Source organism: Chelonia mydas, chromosome 9 (assembly GCF_015237465.2).
Source record: "Chelonia mydas isolate rCheMyd1 chromosome 9, rCheMyd1.pri.v2, whole genome shotgun sequence".
In the NCBI taxonomy this organism is placed as follows: Eukaryota; Metazoa; Chordata; order Testudines; family Cheloniidae; genus Chelonia; species Chelonia mydas.
The window spans coordinates 48,981,138-49,001,304 of record NC_057855.1 but is presented as its reverse complement, the minus strand read 5'-3'; the positions used below and the strand labels follow the sequence as shown (position 1 = coordinate 49,001,304).

Genomic DNA, 20,167 nt, shown 5'->3' with positions numbered 1-20,167 from the left:
ACGCACAACACTTTCAAAAAACGAGCCTGAGAGCTTAAATTCATAATTCTGCTAGACACTAAAAATCATGGCCCGAACACTGGATTTACGGCTTATTATGACAACAACCTGTAACCTGCTAGCCCCAACCCTTTGTCCAATGACTGCAGAGGTGTTAACAGGCCACTCTACCTTATGCTAAGCAATCTGTTCGATCTTGCATTTAGCTGTAATGCAAGTACCACCTTTCCCAGAACTCCGTGTGTCTCGAATGCTTGTGTCTCTCACTAGCAGAAGTTGGTCCAATAAAAGATATTACCTCACCCACCTTGTCTTTCTAATACCATGCAATAGGATTTCTGTAGATCAGAGTGGGAACCAGTGAGAGTTTACGCTTCCTCCTCCCAAACAGCTATTTACATACGTCTCTAACCCTACTCATACAAGGGAAAAAAAAAGAGGAGAGACATTCCTTCCCTAGCACTAAAAGCCTTGACTGCTAGCTGGGCACTGCTTTCCTCACTTTCTAGAACTACAACTGTCCCTTACCCTGCTATCCAAATGTCCCGCCTTAAATTCCCCTCCCTCCAAGACTATGATGCAGTTGTGTGTCATCAGTATGATAGTGTGGCCCATCCTGCACAAGATGCCCATTACATGGCTATGTTCCATAATTTACTAAGTCCCTCCAAAGAGGTTTCTCCTCAGTATCTGCAGGTGATGCACATGAACTTTTATTTCCCCCCTCCCCCCCACAGATATTAACATAAAAATACCAGGAAGTTGGAAGGCAAACAACACAGGAAGCTGAACATGGATGAATGTAATTAGGAGAGATTTTGTACCTGCTCACATCACTTCTCCGAGACCAGAGCGGGCCCCAAGTTTCAGCACCTCTGATACCTGCATGGAAGGAGGAGGAGAAAGTATGAATTGAAAACAAAAATCAACTAATTAGGTTCAAAACTAGATTTGCCAGTTATACTGTAAATGACTTTCTGATTAGCCAATCACCAACATAAAGTTGCAGAGCTAACAGATAAGCTTGTTGAAGATCATACCCAGAGAAATGGAGGTTACTCACTGTAACTGAAGGTTTTTTGAGATGCGGAATGCAGATAGAGACCACATGTGGGTATGCATGCACCAGAGTCCAAAAATTCTTCAAACTGGTGTCTGTAGCTCCCCTCGTGCTCCCGACTGAGGGCATAAAAGGCAGTGTGGGTCAACACCTCTCCAGTTTCTCTTCTTACCGAAATCGAACCAGATCCATAGCTAAGAGGATGGAGGGTAGGTGGTAGAATACGGATAGAGACCACACATCTTAAAGAGCCTCCAGTTACAGTAAGTAACCTCCATTTCTTCTTAGAGTGCTGGTCCCTATGTATATTCCACACATGGGTGACTGGTAAACAGTGTTCAGACTAGAAAAGGGTGCAAGGAAGGTGGCAGCAGAGATGCCTGTAGAACTGCCATTCCTACAGCTGCATCTGCAGTTACTGCTTGGACTAGAGAGTAGCGTGTCATGAACATGTGGACAGAACTCTAAGTTGGTGCCCTGCAAGGGACCTGCAGCGGAACATCTGATAGGGACGCTGGGGAGGCAGCTTGTGCTCATGTGGAGGGAGCTGTAATGCCCCCCGAACAGAAATTTTTTTTTCCCCCCATATTTTGTACCATTCTAAGATGCATCTCAAAACCCACTTTAGAAATCCTCTGGGAGGATATGGCTTACCCACACGATCTCTCTGCTATGGCAATAAAGAGTCAGATTTTCTAATGGGTTTGGTTCTTTGCAGGTAGAATGCCAGAGCACACCTGATATCAAGGGAGTGAAGTCTCTTGTCTTCAGAATAAGCGAGGGGTTTCAAGAAAAATACAAGTAAACATTGTCTGATTTATGTGGAACTCAGAAACAATCTTGATATGGGAGGGCTGAAAAAGTCCTCACCAGGAGAGGGAGGTGAGAACTCTGGCAGGAACAGTCATTTGGAGTCGATGCAGTCCCAGTTTGGCTGCTAATCTAGTGGAGACAAGTTTGCAGACACAAGCAGAGTCTAGTGAATGGCATCACATAGGTACACGCACCCACATGACCTAACAGTGAGAGACATTGGTGCCCCATACTTCATGGATGATGTGGGAAATCAGGTTGCACATCACACAAAATCCATCTGCAGGGAGAAATGCTCTTGCAGAGACTAAGTTCAGCTGTACTCCTATAAATCTCATTGTCCTTGTGGGTGACAAAACGGACTTTTCTTCATTTATACAAAATGCCTAAGATAGCAAGAAGTTACTGAAGAGATCCAGCCACTGACATGACTTCCTGACAAGATCAGCCTACCAGGTATGGGAACACCATGTAGCCCTGGTGCCTCACCTGGGCTGCCACCTCAAAGAAAACTTTTCTGAATACTTTGAGTGCTGTAGTGAGTCCAATGGGGAGGATCCAAAACTGGTAGTGTTCCTCTCCCACCATGAAACACAGGAACTTCTTGTGGGATGGGTGAACATCCACATGTAAATATATGTCCTTCATGACGAGAGCCGCGAACCACATCCCTTGCAAAATAATCATCCTGAATTTCAGCTTTCTGATAAAGATGTTGAGTTGTTGAAAGTCCAGGATGAGTCTCCACCTTCCATCTTTTTGGAGAATTAGGAAATATGGGGAGTAGAACCCCGCTCTTAGTACTGAGGTGGGATGCACTCTGTCACCTCCTGATGAAGAATCAATTAGTGACTGATCCCAGGACGACGACTGGAAACAGGGTTTGTGAGAAAAGGAGGAAAGAAACTGTATGGAGTATCCCTGATGGATAATCTTCAGGACCCAACTGCCAGTACTAATCTTGTTCCATCAGGTTGAGGAGTTTCTCAAAGTGCTCCTTCCATCTCTCGACGATCTCCTCACTGGAGGTCAGCGTTTCACCACCCTTACTGAGTACAGCCTGGGCAACATCCCACCGACCCCTCCTAAGGCGACAATTTTAATTGGCCAACCCCCGCATAGTACAAGGGCCTTAAAGTTAAGTATTATGTCTTTCAACTTGTTAGACAAGCTGTTCTGTACAGAAAGACAGATAAACAGAAGTAACAGCTTTTATAGTAATAGCAAACAGAATTGTAACAACTTTCTGACATGGATGCTTCCATATTTTTACATGCATTTATATATGACATGATGGGACTATTAAAGGCTAATGTATTGCATATATACAAGTCTGGTGTAATTAGACTTAATACATGCAGAAAGGCACAATTAAGGTATCAGTCTCAACCTTTGCAACTTCACTATTGCAAACTTAACTCTCATTCATTTAAAAGACTCACTGAGTAGAATACGCCCAACTTGATGATGTCTATCCGCACTTACCATTCCTTGGTGTCACAAATGGAGGCACTCTCACTCCATATCTTTCTTCCACGTGGCCACCAGTCTTCATTGGCTCCTTGAGGCAACCTTGAGAACTTTGGTAGGGCAAGATTTAGAAAAAAAAAGTAGAAAAGTGTCAGAATTTCTTTCAAAGGAGCTCATACATATCCTATCTATCACCATCGTATGCAAATCCACTAAAGTAATGGATTTAGCTCCTACACAACCATGTGGTACCGAATGCTAGAAGTGATCACTGTTAAAGCAACAGAATTTGGTAAACCAGAATTGGCCTACTGATGCATTAATGGAAATATTCCTGCTCCAGCAATGCTTACACACACACACAAAGTAGAAAAGCAACTAGTCAATTGTGCAACTTTTACATCCCGATGCATAATTACCTTTCACTATGCCAAAATGAATGTCTACTTTTTTTTTTCTTTTTTGGGGTGGGGGGAGGGGGACATGTGCGCACAGAATTTGATTTTGTTAGACAGCAAATTCTACAGGCTATTTACATAGTACATGAAATAGTATCTCTTTTAAACAGGCTTAGTATTAATTTTATTGAGTAGCCATTCTGTTTCATTTTGTATGACAAGATGTTTTCGTTATGCCCTGCATAAACCTTGACTGGGTCTTTAACTCTTCTTTCTAAGGGCTGATCGACATTGGGAACTTAAATCAGCACAAATACATCTCTCGGAGCGTGAAAAAAAATCCACCCCCACCCCGAGAGAGATTGCTATGCTGACCTAACCCCAGTGTAGACAGTGGTAGGTCAACAGGGAGGTGACTTGCCTACACTGATGGGAGGACTTCTCCCAACAGTGTAGATAGAGTCTGTGCTGCAAGCACTGCGGATGTGCTGTTGTAGTGGTTTAAGTGTAGACATACCCTAAGCTAATGGTCTCATTTGGAAAAAAAAAAAAAAAAAGACGACTTCTGACCATCTTCAATGGCCTGCTCATTTGATGAAGTTAAAAAAGGTCCAGAGAACAAGAATTAAGTACTCCACTATATCATTTGAAATACTGTTTTCTGTATCATTTAAATACATCAGAAGTAATCAAACAATTATTTTCTTTTAATCTGCAGCTGTCTGTACAATATACATATTCATTTTTCCCGGCAGCGAAAGAAGGAAGTTTGGACTTGTTATTGTGATCTTAGAGTAGCCTGAGTTCTAGAGCATTAAGGTACTCCTTGATTTTTTACTAATCCAGTTAAAATTGTACCATGCCCTAGGGTGGATGCAGTTTGAGGATATAAAGTGTACTTAGACTGGTATAGCTTATTTCCCCTCTCATAAGGGAAAGCAGCTATACTTGTCTAAGCTCATTTATATCTTTATAAAACATGTCCACACTAGGAGATGTGCCACTTAAGCTGTACCACTTAACTATACTAGTATAGTTAAGTGGTACAGCTTGTGTTTAGACAAGCCCTTAGCTCCTAGACAGCCTCAGCATTCCAGAAAAGCAGGCACACAAAACCTGAGTTTCTGTTCAGAAAAGGAACCTCTTTATAAACCTCTCAAGGTCTTCATACAACACAGAGGCACAAACAAGTTTTCCTTCCTTTGCAGGTCACCTTCAAGAATTTCAGCTCTGTATGTATGCATGCATGATTGCCATGGTCTTTTGGCCTTACCACAGATTGACAATTTCCTATGAAGTCGGAAGAGATCACGTATTCATTAAACTATAGTTAGGCCTCAGAACAGGCTGTGTTAAGACAAAACATTAGCTCCTTCACAGCATATGTCTATTCCACATCAGCAGCATAAGAGTCATAAAAAGCATTCAGTGGAAGGGAAAATAAGTCCCCAAATCCAACTACACTGTCATATAGCACTTAATATAGGATTTCATTGTAGAAATTACATCACTGGAGGCACTTGTGCTCAGAAAGGGGCAGGAAGTTTCCTAGTGCAGATACAACATAGGAAGCAGAAAAGAGGTAGGAGGAGAAGAAAGACACCCACAGCAACTTGTGATTCTTCATCTTTTGTACACTTCTGCTAAATATTGGGGGGAGGGGGGGGTTGTGTTTTTTTTTTTTAAATAAAAGGCCACAGATAACTTTAGTATACACAACTGGATGCATTTCAAAAGGTTTAAAGGTCTGTTCCAAAGCATCTGTCCTGGATCATATCAACAGAGTTCTGTGGATCGCAACAAATTGATCCAATGTTGCCAACAACCACCACCAGAGTGCCCATTAAAAGAGTGACTTGATGTCCCTCCTTGCCTCTCAAGAGAAGTCACTATTACTAGTAAAAAGGCTGGAATATAACGTGAAATTACTTGCAATGGTTTACAGCTTTGGGAGTGGAGCAGTTTCTAGGATATTTTTCCTTTACTAGTTCCAATAGTAGTTTGTACTTTTCTCTCTCTTCTCTTTGTACACCCTAAGAGGGAAAATCAAGAAAAAGTGAAGTTTGTAATTAAATTTAATGCATACTACACAGTTGTTACAGTGTGTGAAGTTTATCTTTAGTCCTATTTAAGCAGGAATCACATGACCAAAGCTGCTAAGCTGAAAATGGGCTCATGCTCATTATAGCATGGAGTATAATTTTCATCCTTATCCAGGTTTTCAGCAGCTTTCTACTGTCTATCACATTCAGATGAAGGTAAGTCAATGATAAACAAATATCTACACCCTTATTACCATTTCCAGTTGTGGAACTGCCACGTTCACTAGAGTTGAGAGAAAGTGGAATCCACTTTTGGTGAGCTCCCACCCCACCAAAAACACCACTTTTCATAGAATATCAGGGTTGGAAGGGACCTCAGGAGGTCATCTAGTCCAACCCCCTGCTCAAAGCAGGACCAATCCCCAATTAAATCATCCCAGCCAGGGCTTTGTCAAGCCTGACCTTAAAAACTTCTAAGGAAGGAGATTCTACCACCTCCCTAGGTAACGCATTCCAGTGTTTCACCACCCTCCTAGTGAAAAAGTTTTTCCTAATATCCAACCTAAACCTCCCCCACTGCAACTTGAGACCATTACTCCTTGTCCTGTCATCTTCTACCACTGAGAATAGTCTAGAACCATCCTCTTTGGAACCACCTCTCAGGTAGTTGAAAGCAGCTATCAAATCCCCCCTCATTCTTCTTTTCTGCAGACTAAACAATCCCAGTTCCCTCAGCCTCTCCTCATAAGTCATGTGTTCCAGACCCCTAATCCCCTTCGCTGGACTCTCTCCAATTTTTCCACATCCTTCTTGTAGTGTGGGGCCCAAAACTGGACATAGTACTCCAGATGAGGCCTCACCAATGTCGAATAGAGGGGAACGTTCACGTCCCTCGACACTTTTCATAGTGTCTAATGCCAGAAGGGACCATCAGATCTAGTCTGATCTCCCATACATCACAGCCCATTAAGTTTTACCCAGTTACCCCTGCATTAAGCCCAATAACTTGTTTGGCAAAAGCATCTTCCAAAAAGGCATCCAGACTGGATCTGAAGACATTAAGAGATAGAGAATCCTCAACTTTCCATGGTAGTTTGTTCCCATAGTTAATCACCCTTACTTAAAATATTTCTGAATTAGTTCTAATTTGACTTTGGCTTCGTTTTCCAGCCATTGGTTCCTGTTATGCTTTTCTCCACTGAAGAACCTTTTAGTAGTTAGCGTTTTCCCCCATAAAGATACTTCTACTCTGAAATCACCTCTCTATCATGTTTTTTGATCATCCAAATAGATTGAGCTTTAAGTCTCACTGCAAGGCACTTTCTCAGCTCAAGACTATCATGCTGCTTCAAAAAACCAATTTTCACTGTATCCAATTTCACATCTTGCCACCTCAATACTCAGAGGTCTCCCCATTATATAAACTCAGAAATGACAACAAAAATGAGTGGACCCTATTTCAAAAGCTGACTGTATCTGGACTCACCTCTTCCACAGTACAGTGAGGCCTCCTCACCAGCTTGCCAGCATCTGAAGTGGTGGCTCCTGACATGTTCTCCTGACCAGGCAATCCCCGTGGCAAAGAGCCTTCTGGAATGGATTTGGTATGGTGTTTGCTACTCATCCTTGTGTTGCAGAGGTTTCTGTTAAAAGGAGCTATTACACTATTAACCACTAAAACCTAAACCTTCTTGAGTCAAATTACATCTCAGAACGTTTTTGAAAATACATGCACTGTGGAGGGCAGAGACTTAAGCTTCATAAAGATATATGGATGTTCTGAATGCCTTTCAGTCAGGTGGAAAAATCAGGTCAAACCACTACTTGATAGAGAGATCCAAGAAATCTCTCTTACGATGATTAAGATGTGCACACTGACTAAACAGACTGTTTACAACATACCATTTTAAGCTCAATTACATGCACACGCTGCAGGCTAAACCAGATGCTCCAGGAACTGTGAGCTCTGCCAGATCATGTTTTCTCCTTTGCCATGCCTCCCCCCTCCCCTCCCAAAATAGTGTTTCCTACTTCTTCAGATAGCCCTGTACCTTTAATTTTCTCATATGTTTCTTTCATTAAACCCTATTATAGCGTAGCTGAACATCAATTACCCAAAGCCATGTTCCAATATGCCACTGAGGTATTTTGGGGGATATAGTTACAAGTATGCCATACAGCTGACACCTCACAGAAGAGAGCTCTTTTCACATAATTGGTGGAGTCTCCACCCACACCCCACATTCACAATAGCCGCCTTAGGAATTTTCCTCTTTACCATTAAAGGTTTTCATGCTGATTGTAGCGGGGTGGTCACCGCGGTCCAGCCCTGAAGGGGTTAAAACAACCCTGGGAGAGGGCTGCCTGGAGGAGCCAATAGTAAAAGCAGCCCTGGAGAGGGCTGCGGCTGGGAAAAGCTAGGCTGATTGGGGGAAGCAGCCACAGCTGTGGCCACGCCCCAAGCAGGCCACAGCTGGCCTGATAAGAGGGCTGAGGGCCAGGAGCTGTAGGAGTCTCACTCTAGCCCTGGAGTGGGAAGGGCTAGCTGCCTGGAAACAAGGTACCTAGAGCAGAGCAGTGCTGGGGAATAGCGCTGGGGACTCCAGCCTGGCAAACACCAAGGCTGCAGGCCTTGAGGAAGGCCTATGAAAAGGTACTGGGGCTGGAGAGGGGCAGCCTGAGGACAGGCAAAGGCAGCAGGTTCTAACCCCTTCCCAATGATGAGTGGCCATGACAGACTGCAGTCTGCCCAGTGAGTGGGGGCTAGATGACTGGCAGTAGCCACTGAGACAAGGTGGGGATAGAGGGTTGGGGGTTCCCCTTGGAGAGGAGACCTAGAGTGTGGGGGCACTGCCAGGGGGCAGGACCCCAAGGTAAAGGGGCACCGGGGTCCAGGAGGGACACGGGGGCCAGCGGCAGGCGAGACACCGGCCAGGAGGAGGCGCTCCATACTCTGGAGAGCTAATTCCCAGACAACCAGCAGAAGGTGCCATGCCGGTGAGTCATCACCTTGCAATACTGATATTCTGCTCCCCTCTGCTTTCTGAGGAACATTTCGGTTTAAAAGCTAGGAGCGCTAAGCCAGCTCAGTTTAAACTTCCTATTGTAAACCATCTTAAAAGCAGCACAATTTCCTTTTTAGCACTAAATACCATGACCAGGATGCAGGTCATGCAGCTGAAAGAGTTGAGCACCACTAGCTGAGAGAAGCCCATCGTAATCAAAATCCTAAGCCAATTCAGAAAACTCTCAATCCATTTGAGCATAGATATCATCGGCTTCGGTACTGGCTTGGGGCCTACTCCCACAGTAAGAACAACTCACAGGGACACTATAGTGTAACAGGGGGATCAATACCATAGAACGAGCATCATCTTATATAGGAGTACAGCGAGGACACTATTCAATCTGGTTTTGGGGTGGGAGGCAAACAGCAGTATTACACAGTATCCTGGCCCATTTCCTTCCAATTATTGCCGTCTCTAACACCTTGGAGAAAACTGCATCAAGACTGTTCCAGGAGCGTCATCTAAACAGAACACCTCATGCAAAACCAGGGGACCCCCATCCTTTATTATATCTTGGATAATTTATATCAAGGAAGTGAGCTGTAGCTCACGAAAGCTTATGCTCAAATAAATTTGTTAGTCTCTAAGGTGCCACAAGTACTCCTTTTCTTTTTGTGAATACAGACTAACACAGCTGCTACTCTGAAACAAGTTTTTTGTAATTAAAACCTCTCTCAAACAAGATACTATTCCACACCCCTGCAAATTCTTCCTATCGCTATCCCTGCAAATTTCATACTCTTCTCCCAAAACTCCTACATTTTTGTTCCTTGAAAGCCTCCAATCTTTTGTCCCCAGACAACCCCCTTTTATTTGCCCCTTCAAAGTTCCCCATTCCTTTGTCCCCACAAGCTCAAGAACAGACACACTTCTGTTCCCCCTCTCTTCACACTTCCAGATCCCACTTCTCCACCCAATCACCCCAAACACATCCTCTGGCCTTCGCAAGGTTCCCCCATACATCTTTGCTCTGCCTCCCCAGCTCTTCCCCAGGCTCTGTCTCACCCTCCCTAGGTCTATTTTGTGTGTGCAATTTCCCTCCCACCCAAAGTTTTTGATGTGCATTTTTCCTCCTAAAGATGAACTCACTGCTGGCAAGCCAGCTTCACAGATTTCTTTACATACTTATTACCCAAATCTTTCCTTTTGGACTAGTTTCGTTACTACTTAGCGTTGAGATGTACAAATTTAAGAGTTTAATACACTGATGAGAAACAGTACTGCAGTTCAGCGGAGTGCCTGGTAATACTTTGCATTTGGAAAGAGCCAAGCACTACTATATATAAATGGATATTTTAAAAAAAGAAGGTATTAGGCAACAAATGTGGGCAGACACCTACATTCTGGAGGAGTGCAGAGGATGCTGATTTGGGGGGGGGTATAAGACAACCACAAGAATTTTACCTCAGGCAAGGCACAGTCCTGCAAGTAGTAGGTACAGTCTCTTTACTGGGACCAACTCTAGCGCCACAAGATATTTTCTTATCTATGAAAAAAGTACCAGCCATTAGTAGTTGCGAGAGGGGAGTGAATCTCAGAAGTTCATATTTATAAAACCCTCAAAAAAAAGGAATGCATTTTAGTTTAGATACGTTAAGCCAACATGTAAACTTACTTAAAAGATTTCAGGTATTACACTAGAGCACTGTTTGTCTTTTTCAGCCGCCACTTCAACAAAGGAAGTGACTTGTCTGAATAGAAACTGCTCCATTAGACTATTGCTTTTCTATTTCAAGTCCATCATATATTACATAATACTGTTTAGGAAGTTTTCCAGGAACACTTTACACTAATGGCACAGCCATCAGGAATGATGCACATCATAAGAGAAGGCTGTAACACTTAATTCTGAAATGGCTGCAACAAAAATATCTGGCAGTGGCAATGGAAGGAAGCAGGAACGAAAGCAAGAGTTCGTCATGTGGTGTTCTAGATTTTATAGAGGTATTCCTCTTACCAAATTCAGAATTATAAAGCACTTTAAAAGTCTTACACAAGAGGCATTATACAAGTGGAAAGTATTAATGCTGCTGTATACCACCTGCTGGGCATTTGAGTATATAGGGGAAAAGAGGAAGGAAGAAAAAGTGGTGGCTTCATGTCAATCTTACCCAGTTGTAGCATTTCTATTCCAGGTGCAGAGTCTGTCAGTCTGTCAGTCGAAGAATCAGAAGAATTTGAAAAAGTCTTAAAAAGAACAAGGAACCATTTAAATGTAATTTGGATGTGGATCAAAGCAACCTCACACCCTACTCACTTAAATTAGAGAGTTAAACCATGCTATTCATCCAGTGACCCAGACTGACTGGTTTGGATCTGGGCAGAACGTAGGTCTCTGCAGTTTCTACAAGGTGTCTTTTATTTAAGAAAACTAAAAACACTTTAGATCCTAGAAAGTCCACATGTGCACCTTTTAAAAACCCCACTTAAATGAATTCTGAGCACAAACTCCATTGACTTTACACTCATCCTCTGAGGAGCTACCACTGTGACGGTGCACCCCATAAGGCTTTATGAAAATATGCTTATGAATGTATATATGACGTTACTGGAATATATTTTATGCCACATATGCCATGTAACATATCTCTGTAAAGGTTATGATCTACTGAATTTATTCATCCTATTTGTATACGTGTGTCATTATTGTATTCCAAGTTATGAATATTGGCTGTATACTTGTTTGATTTTAAATAACCTTAGTAAGGCATTTGGTCAGCTTCTTTAGAAAGGAATTTGCAAGCTAAGTGCCTAATCAAGAAGCACTTAATGCACAATGGATCTTGGAAGGCTCCAATCCACATAAGAAGTCTTCCTGGAGACATTCAAGATAGCATGTGGGCGATGGCTGCTGCCTGTAAAAACAGTCATGCATGGACATGTGACTTGCCCATGTGACTCCAAAACTCCATTTTGTAGCTAGATTCTACACAGGGGGAGGGAGGGGTGTCCACAACAGAAAGTTTATTTAAGCCTGTGGGAGACCCCTCCATTTTGTCTTCAGCTGGCTCAAGAGAGCCTCTCCGCCCCAAGGATACCTGAAAGAAACTGGAACAAAGGTCAGTAACTACGGGGGGCGGTGAGTGACTGCCGGACCCAGACTAGAAGGAGACTAGTCTGTAAAAGGAAGCTTACTGGAATTCCTCCGAGGGTGAGGTTTTATCTGTATTCAGTTTTTTTAGATATAGACTTGCATGTTCTATTTTATTTTGCTTGGTAATTCACTTTGTTCTGTTACCACTTGGAACCACTTAAATCCTATTTTCTGTATTTAATAAAATCACTTTTTACTTGTTAACCCAGTGTATGTATTAATACCTGGGGGGGCAAACAGCTGTGCATCTCTCTATTAGTGTCAGAGAGAGTGAACAATTTATAAGCTTTATACAGGGTAAAATGGATTTATTTGGGGTTTGGACCCCATTGGGAGTTGGGCATCTGAGCGTTAAAGACAGGAACACTTCTTAAGCTGCTTTCAGTTTAAACCTACAGCTGTTCAGGTTCAGACCTGGGTCTGGATTTGCAGCAGGCCTGGCTCAAACCAGGCAGGCTGGCTGGGAGGGCAGGGAAAGCATGGGCAGAAGTAGTCTTGGCACATCAGTTGGCAGTTCCCAAGGGGGTTTCTGTAATCCAACCCGTCACAACCACATAATAAATAATCTTGAATAAGGTTTTCTGATCCTAGAAAGACTTTTTTAGAATTACAGCAGGTGAACAATCTAGAGCAGACTTCACATAAATTAAAGAACTGAGTTCTATCCTTGAATTCCTCTCAATCATCTCCAAGACAATGTCTTCCTAAAACCAGCAGCTTGTTCCTTGAAAACAAAACTGTTTGTATAAACTAGCAATTTACATGCTATTTAGAATCCAGACCAGAACATCCCAAATCTCTTTGGATTGCCCTACTGGCTCTCATAAAGCAGAAGACAATACACCAGATTATCCAACCTAGCAAATTGAAGAGTCTGGCTCACAGACATGCAAGTTAAGTAGAGGGGAGCTTTTGTACACTTTGCACCTAAATACCAGTTGCGTACACTAGATACAGGCATGCAAGTGTATCTAGTAGAGCCATTTATTCAGGAAATACTTATTCATATTAGTTACCAGGACAGGAGGCACGTGGGCTCTTCAAATACAACAAGCTTGAGAGCAAAATCACAACACAATTTGTAGGAGAATGTACCAGATAGTATAATATGTACATTTAAAATACTTTAAAGATGTCCAGGAGTAAAACAACAAGTGCTCTAATGGAGGATTCAAACTTGAACCAGGCAATACCTATGATCTTAAAAGTAACACACCACCACCCCTTATGACCTTTGACCAAACCCAACTCTAAACAGTCACCAAGGAGACTGGTCCCATTCATTTATTTTGTGTTGCATGTATTCAAACATTACGGTTACAAACAATCTTATGCCCAGAATCTCCACTAACCTCATCCATAGATTCTGCAGTTTGAGCTCCATTACAAACGGATGTCTTCAGGTACCTACTTGTCAGCTGGGATGGCAATTTAATTAGATTGGCAACTCCTTGTACAGTCTTCGTCAATTTAGAGATAACATAATCTTTAAAAAAAAACCCACAATAAAAAAAAACAGAAAGACCATAAAACGTTTGGTCTACATAAGGATTTTTTCCCTGTTTAAATGTAAGCACTCTCAGCTAGAGTATCATTGCATGCAATAGTTCACACTTCAGGTTATTCACAACATTATCAACCTTTTCAGGCTTTATTTACAGGTATCCTTGACTGGTTGGGAAAACAGTAATCCCTTAAACTATAGAAGACAAGCTTTTCAAAGACTATTTTTAATATTGAAAATACAAAAGCAACAAAAGCCAGCCTGATGGTAGTCCTCAAGGTTAGTTATTTTTGGCTCTGCATCCTCTAGTGGAACAGGGTGTTTTTTTTTAAAGTCAGAAATTAAGTTATACTCTGGAGGTCAGCATTTTTCTGAAAATAGGAGTATGATATTTAAGCGTAAAAGTTTCATCCAATGTATTGTTCAAAAATATTAGTTAAAATTGTTAGATACCAATTTGCTCTGTTTACGGAGACTTGTACACTGTTCAAAGTGAGGGGTAGTAGGGGTGGAACAAAAGACACCTCTTTTTTTATAATTTTGGTTTCCCCCGGAGCTTTCTCTAACCCTCAAAAATGCATTAAATTATGGTGATACCACTAAGTGACAGCCAGTATTCTCAGGGAGAACAGCAACGTCCTTTGTCAGGCAAAATAACTAAAGACAGATCTTACTTTTCCTTCAGTACTTGTGCTGTGAAGTAGACCGTAAGCAGAAAGGACTTCAGTGTCCACATCTCCATCTTTTCAGTCAAGAGATGGACCAAACTAGTCAGCAATCTCAAGTCATTTCAGATAGCAACAGTATCTGCTCTGTTTTAACTATCTAGCGGCAGCTGGTGCCTAAAAAGTGGTGGAGCTGCAGATTGCATGGGGGCTGGGGGTGCAGACTAAGTGAAAAATGGGTCAGTATTAAGGGCACCACAGGAAGTATTTTGGTGAGAGCTAATGGAGGTTAATGGGAAAGTGCAAGGCAAAAATAGGAGTGCCCTCTTCTTTCTCCCTATTCCTTCCCCTTTTCAGGAAGAAATGGAACACTTCATTGTCAAGGACAGAGTGTATCCATCCATGACAGCTTTGCTACACCCTCCTAGTCCCAATCTCTCCCCTTGTAATCTAGCTCTACTCTACCTTCTCCTCCTCCTCTCCAACTAATGTATAACGTTTTCCCCGGGAACTCAACCTAGCCTTTCCAGCTCCCAACTCAGAACCTTCCCAACCCCATCAGCTCCTTGCAACCAGCTCCAGAACACCCAAGCAACTATCCCCTAGAAAGAAAACCTGCTTCTCCTTGCTTAGGCTCTCAAAAGCTCAGAATCCCTTCCCAAATCCCGCTTAGGCTCAGACACCCCTCACCACATGCAGCTCAGAATTCTTTTCCACCCAGTTAAAAACAAATGCTATTTGTTTCAGAGTCAGGAAGTGAACAACAGAGGCAGCAAGGAGCATATGATTGGGATCTGAAATGTTCCAAAGAAGTGTTATGCCCTGCTCTAGCCTCCTCCCTGCGCTTCCTGAAGTTTGTGCGCTCAGGCCATAAGTCCAGTGGCACTTCGTGTACTGCAGCACCACAGACTTCTCTCCCCTCCACAGTGGCAGCGTGCAGTACAGCACCCTGCAGTAAATCAGCCACTTCCATATGTAACATGGGTGGGACTTGGCCACAAGAGGGGATCATCAGGAACTAATGGGGATAACTATACAACTAGAGTGCCTTTCTAGAAGAAGCAGATGAGAAGGAGGGGGGTTTGGAGAACGACGCAGGTTATTTCCATGTTCATAAATATATAAACAAAAGCTCTGGTCTCTTGGGTACATGAGAAAGATCTAGTGTCTTAAAAAAAAAAAAAAAAACGAACAACAACCACCACCAACCACCGCACATTACACAAGTAGTGAGAAGCGCTAATGCAATACCTAATCTTTGTCTTTTTGCTTGCCTCTGGTTAGGGTCCTCCACAGATGACTGAATGCTGAGGAAAGAACAGACCAAAAAGAGTTATTTTGTAGCAACAGACAAGTGTTCTAAATAAGTTCCCTCCCTTAGTCTCCAAAAACAACCCAAATTAGTTTACCTGCCCCCAGGGCATCTCTTTACAGCCAGCCCTCAAGACTGTACAGATTTCCATACAGGAATCTATTAAAGTCCCATAAGGCTGTAGCCACTGCAGAACTGACTAACACATAATCTGTGCACATACTAGGAAGGGTCCCAAGGAGTGCCCCATGAACTCACAGACATTACTTCATCTAGGCACCTTAAGTCACGTGCCCCATATGCATCCAGCAACATAAAGGCAAAAGCAGGCAGATGCTCACATTTAGGTAATGTAATTGTATGGAGTTCATTTAAGTTTGTTACTAGCTGCAGAGCACAATGCACATGTGGGTAAAGTTTGTCTCCTCCCTCAAAAAAAGGAAATAGTTGTGTCAGCCTTAATACAATTAGGGCTCAATAGAGATGACTATACACAGGATTAAGACCCTAAAAATCATTACATAATCTATATTAAAATGAGTTACAAATAGAATCTTGACTGGAATACAAGAAGAGAGATAGGAAAAAGCCACTACACTCGAATTCATAAACATTTAAGTTACACTTGTTGCTATGCCAGTGAAGTGACTGCACCAGTTTCCTAAAGTCAGTCTCAGATACATAAGATGCTCGGTTTCAAAATGACAAAACTGGTTCATTAAGAGCGTAACCTTTTGCAAGACTTCAAGAACGCAAAGTTAGATCTTAAAGTTTGTCCAATAGCTCCCTCCCTGGTTTTAGGGAAGCTGGACTTCATATTTCCCCTTTTCTGGGAAGTGAGTGATTTATTTCAAATGGTTTTAGTCCGCCTCAGGTCAAGTCTATACCAGGCATTCTCAGCCTTTTTCTTTGAGGCCCCCCCAACATGCTATAAAAACCTCCATGGCCCACCTGTGCCACAACTGTTTTCTGCATTTAAAACCAGAGCTGGCATTAAGGGGTAACAAGCAGGGATATTGCCTGGGGCCCCCAGTGAAGCTAAGTTGCTCAGGCTTCTGCTTCAGCCCCAGGCAGCGGGGCTCAGGGCCCCAGTCTTCAGCCCTGTGTGGCAGGGCTTAGGCTTTCTCCTCTGGGCCCCAGTGAGTCTAACACTGGTCCTGCTTGGCGGACCCCCTGAAACCTGCTTGTGGCCCTGCAGGGGGCCCCAGACTCCTGGTTGAGAACCACTGGTCTATACTACAACCTTTTGCCAGCTGGCTGTGTCTGTCATGGATGTGATAAGGTGTGATTTGTGATCAACATAGCTATGGTTGCAAAAGTCTTGTGCAAAGCTGTACTATTGCTGATCTAGCTTATCTCAGTCGCAGTGTGAGATCCTGATATCACTTCTTGTCTCATTAGTTCCATTCTGGGTAAAACATCTCTGGTCTGTTTCCTATTCCTTTCTTATGCAGTGTTAATTTGCTATGTGCTTTACAGATAAGTTCAAAGATAATACGGTGAGCCAGGAGTTAACAGTCAATAAACACGCAGTCAAGGATGCAACAAGAAGCGATGATTAAACCACATCATTCAATTGCCATCTTTAATCAATCCATTGTTTGAGAGAGAGAGTTTAATAAACTATTTCCAAGCCCTTATTTAGAAAGTTTGATAATATCTTTAATAATGCTTACTTTTTTCACTTTTTAATTCTCATTGTTCTACTGTTCCTCCTGTTTTAGTCTTCAATAGGGCTACTGATGCAAATACCAACACAGGGTTGAAAGACTCATGTCAAGGTTCCTTCCCCACTCTGAACTCTAGGGTAGAGATGTGGGGACCTGCATGAAAACCCCCTAAGCTTATTTTTACCAGCTTAGGTTAAAACTTCTCCAAGGTATAATCTATTTTACCTTTTGCCCTTGGACTTTATTGCTGCCACCACCAAGCGTCTAACAAATATATAACAGGGAAAGAGCCCGCTTGGAAACGTCCTTCCCCTCAAAATCCTCCAAAACCCTACACCCCTTTTCCTGGGGAAGGCTTGATAAAAATCCTCACCAATTTGCATAGGTGAACACAGACCCAAACCCTTGGATCTTAAGAACAATGAAAAAGCAATCCGGTTCTTAAAAGAAGAATTTTAATAGCAGAAAAAGTAAAAGAATCACCTCTGTATAATCAGGATGGTAAATACCTTACAGGGTAATCAGATTCAAAACAGAGAATCCCTCTAGGCAAAACCTTAAGTTACAAAAAGACACAAAAACAGGAATCTACATTCCATTCAGGACAGCTTATTTTCTCAGCCATTTAACCAAAACAGAATCTAACGCATATCTAGCTAGATTACTTACTAAGTTCTAAAACTCCATTCCTTTTCTGTTCCTGGCAAAAGCATCACACAGACAGACAGACCCTTTGTTTCTCCCCCCCTCCAGCTTTGAAAGCATCTTGTCTCCTCATTGGTCATTTTGGTCAGCTGCCAGCGAGGTTATCCTAGTTTCTTAACCCTTTACAGGTGAAAGGGTTTTTCCTCTGGCCAGGAGGGATTTTAAAGGTGTTTACCCTTCCCTTTATATTTATGACAACTCAACATTTGCAAACATAATATTTGCATTTGGTTTCTTTGCAGTGTTGTAGCCATGTTGGTCCCAGGATATGAGACCAGATAGGTGAGGTAATATCTTATTGGACCAACTTCTGTTGGTGGAAGGGACAAGCGTTTGAGCTTCACAGACTTGCTTTTCAGGTCTGGAGAAGGTAAACCAGGGTGTCTAAACCCAATACAAGTTGGGACAGATTATTAAGCATATAGGGTTCATACATGCTGTAGAAGACCACTTAAAGTGGGCAATAAGGGTTAACATGCAGCAAAGTGTATTACAACTTCTTGTAATGAGCCATAAGACCAGTTTCTCTGTTAATTCCATGGTTTTTAGTGTCTAACATGTACGAATTTAAGTTCCCAGACTTGTCTTTTGAAGGTGTTGTGCAGGTTTCCTTTGACTATGAGGACTGAGATGTCAGATATAGAGGAGTCAGTTTCTGAAAAGTGCTCACCCCTAGGTGATATAGTGTTTTTTGCCTTTTATTATTTTTCCGAGAATGTTCATTCGAGAGCACAGGAATTGTCTGGTTTCACCCACATTGTTGTTGGGGCATTTGATGCCTGGATGAGGTATGGATTGCAACTGTCTGATACCTTGTACAGGTTTCAAGTGTGGGGTGATTGGTGACGAGGATGTGCGGTCAGTGGGTTTCTTTTTCTGTATTAAAGCATATTCTCAGGGCATTTGGGTGTCCCTTTTCCATGATGCGATCTACTTCTCTGTTGGAGCATCCTCGTTCAGTGAAAGTAGTTTTAAGGACGGCTGGGATATACACCTCTCTTCAGAGAAGAATTCTGTAGTGCCTGGCTGTAGATAACAGATTTGTTGGTGTGCTGGGGGGAGGGGGGGAGGTTGCTGGATCTGTGAAGGTAATGGTGGTGATCCATGGGTTTCTTGTAACTAGTCTTTGTAGAGTTCCATTGTTGAAGCTCACCATAGTGTCCAGGAAGTTGATGCTGGTGTGGGACTGTTCTGGAGAGTTTGATGGATGGGTGGTGGTTGAAGTTATAGACGAAATCTATGAGTGAGTTTAGATCATCTGTTCAGAGAATGAAAATATCATTGATGTATCTCAGCGTATATCATTGGTTTCATGGTGCATTCTTCCAGAAATTCTTCGAGGTGGCCCATGAAGAGGCTGGGATATTGGGGGAACCATCTTAGTCCAAACCTTAGGAAAAGCCATGAGTACTAAGTATTCATTGTTAAATGCGAAGTTGTTGTGAGAGAATGAAATGGATGAGTCTAGTGAGGAGTTTAGGGTAGATTTCCAAGTGTTGTACATTATCCTGTAGGTATAAGAGACAGATAGCAATGCCATCATGGGGAAGGATGGTGGTGTACAGGGAGGTGACAAATAGTAGTCTGTGGGAGGCTGCTAATTTTGCAAAGTTTCTGGAAGGAGATGGTACTGTTTTCAAGGAAGATGAGATAAGCAATCTGAGGTGGTGAGTGGTTTCTGTAAATCCTGATATTCCTTCAGTAGGAGTGCCGTGGCCAAATACGATGGATCTGCCAGGGTTCCCTGGGGAGGCATGTAGAAGGTTCTGGTGAGTGGGTTTGCAGGGAATGATGTAGAGTTTTTCTTGGAGTTGCTTGGGGAAGGATTTGATGGTGTCTTTACATTCCAGTGTGAACTAGTTTCTTTAGCTTTCAACTGAAGTTTTAAATCACTGTTTGCGTACACTCTTAGAATTAGCCTCAGCATTTTAAAGTGAAAACTTCAGAATACAACGGCCAAGATTTTCAAGAGTGATTAGTAATCCTGGGTGCTGCAATTTTTTGACACCCTACTTGAGACACTCTGAAGGAGTCTGATTCTCAGAGGGTGGGCACTCAGCGCTTTCTGAAAATCAGACACCTCCCCCGCTTGAAGTAAGTATGTTAGAGTTCCAAAGCCACAAGAAAAGGGGAAGATAAGCTGAAGCCATACTTTGAACTTGGTCAGGTTGTTTGTCCTTATAATTTTTTATCCTTTATCATAAATGCTGCCATCATACTTGACAGGTTAATTTCAGAAGTTTAGGTCAAGTAAGGGGATCAAATCAAAAGTAGGCAAAGGAATCAACTGGGGAAAAAAAAAAAAAACACCCAAAAACACTTAATACACTGCTGTCCCCTCTTCACGTCTCCCAAGCTCCCACTAG

General features: G+C 42.5%; 1 protein-coding gene across 8 annotated transcripts in view; it reads right to left on the bottom strand.

The window, feature by feature from the left end:
* The window catches only part of SENP2 (SUMO specific peptidase 2), a 57,983-nt gene that overhangs the window by 19,006 nt on the left and 18,810 nt on the right, over nucleotides 1-20,167 (bottom strand). For all 8 annotated transcript variants that reach the window (XR_006283629.1, XM_043522108.1, XM_043522110.1 and 5 more), the window contains 8 exons: nucleotides 15,366-15,421; nucleotides 13,298-13,431; nucleotides 10,963-11,038; nucleotides 10,256-10,337; nucleotides 7,270-7,426; nucleotides 5,671-5,774; nucleotides 3,359-3,453; nucleotides 825-882 (listed from right to left, as the gene is read on the bottom strand). Coding sequence is in view for 7 of the 8 variants with exons in the window: in XM_043522108.1 (XP_043378043.1) it covers nucleotides 825-882; nucleotides 3,359-3,453; nucleotides 5,671-5,774; nucleotides 7,270-7,426; nucleotides 10,256-10,337; nucleotides 10,963-11,038; nucleotides 13,298-13,431; nucleotides 15,366-15,421 (762 nt within the window). In the remaining variant the exon portion in view is untranslated. The remainder of the gene's footprint in view (nucleotides 1-824; nucleotides 883-3,358; nucleotides 3,454-5,670; nucleotides 5,775-7,269; nucleotides 7,427-10,255; nucleotides 10,338-10,962; nucleotides 11,039-13,297; nucleotides 13,432-15,365; nucleotides 15,422-20,167) is intronic.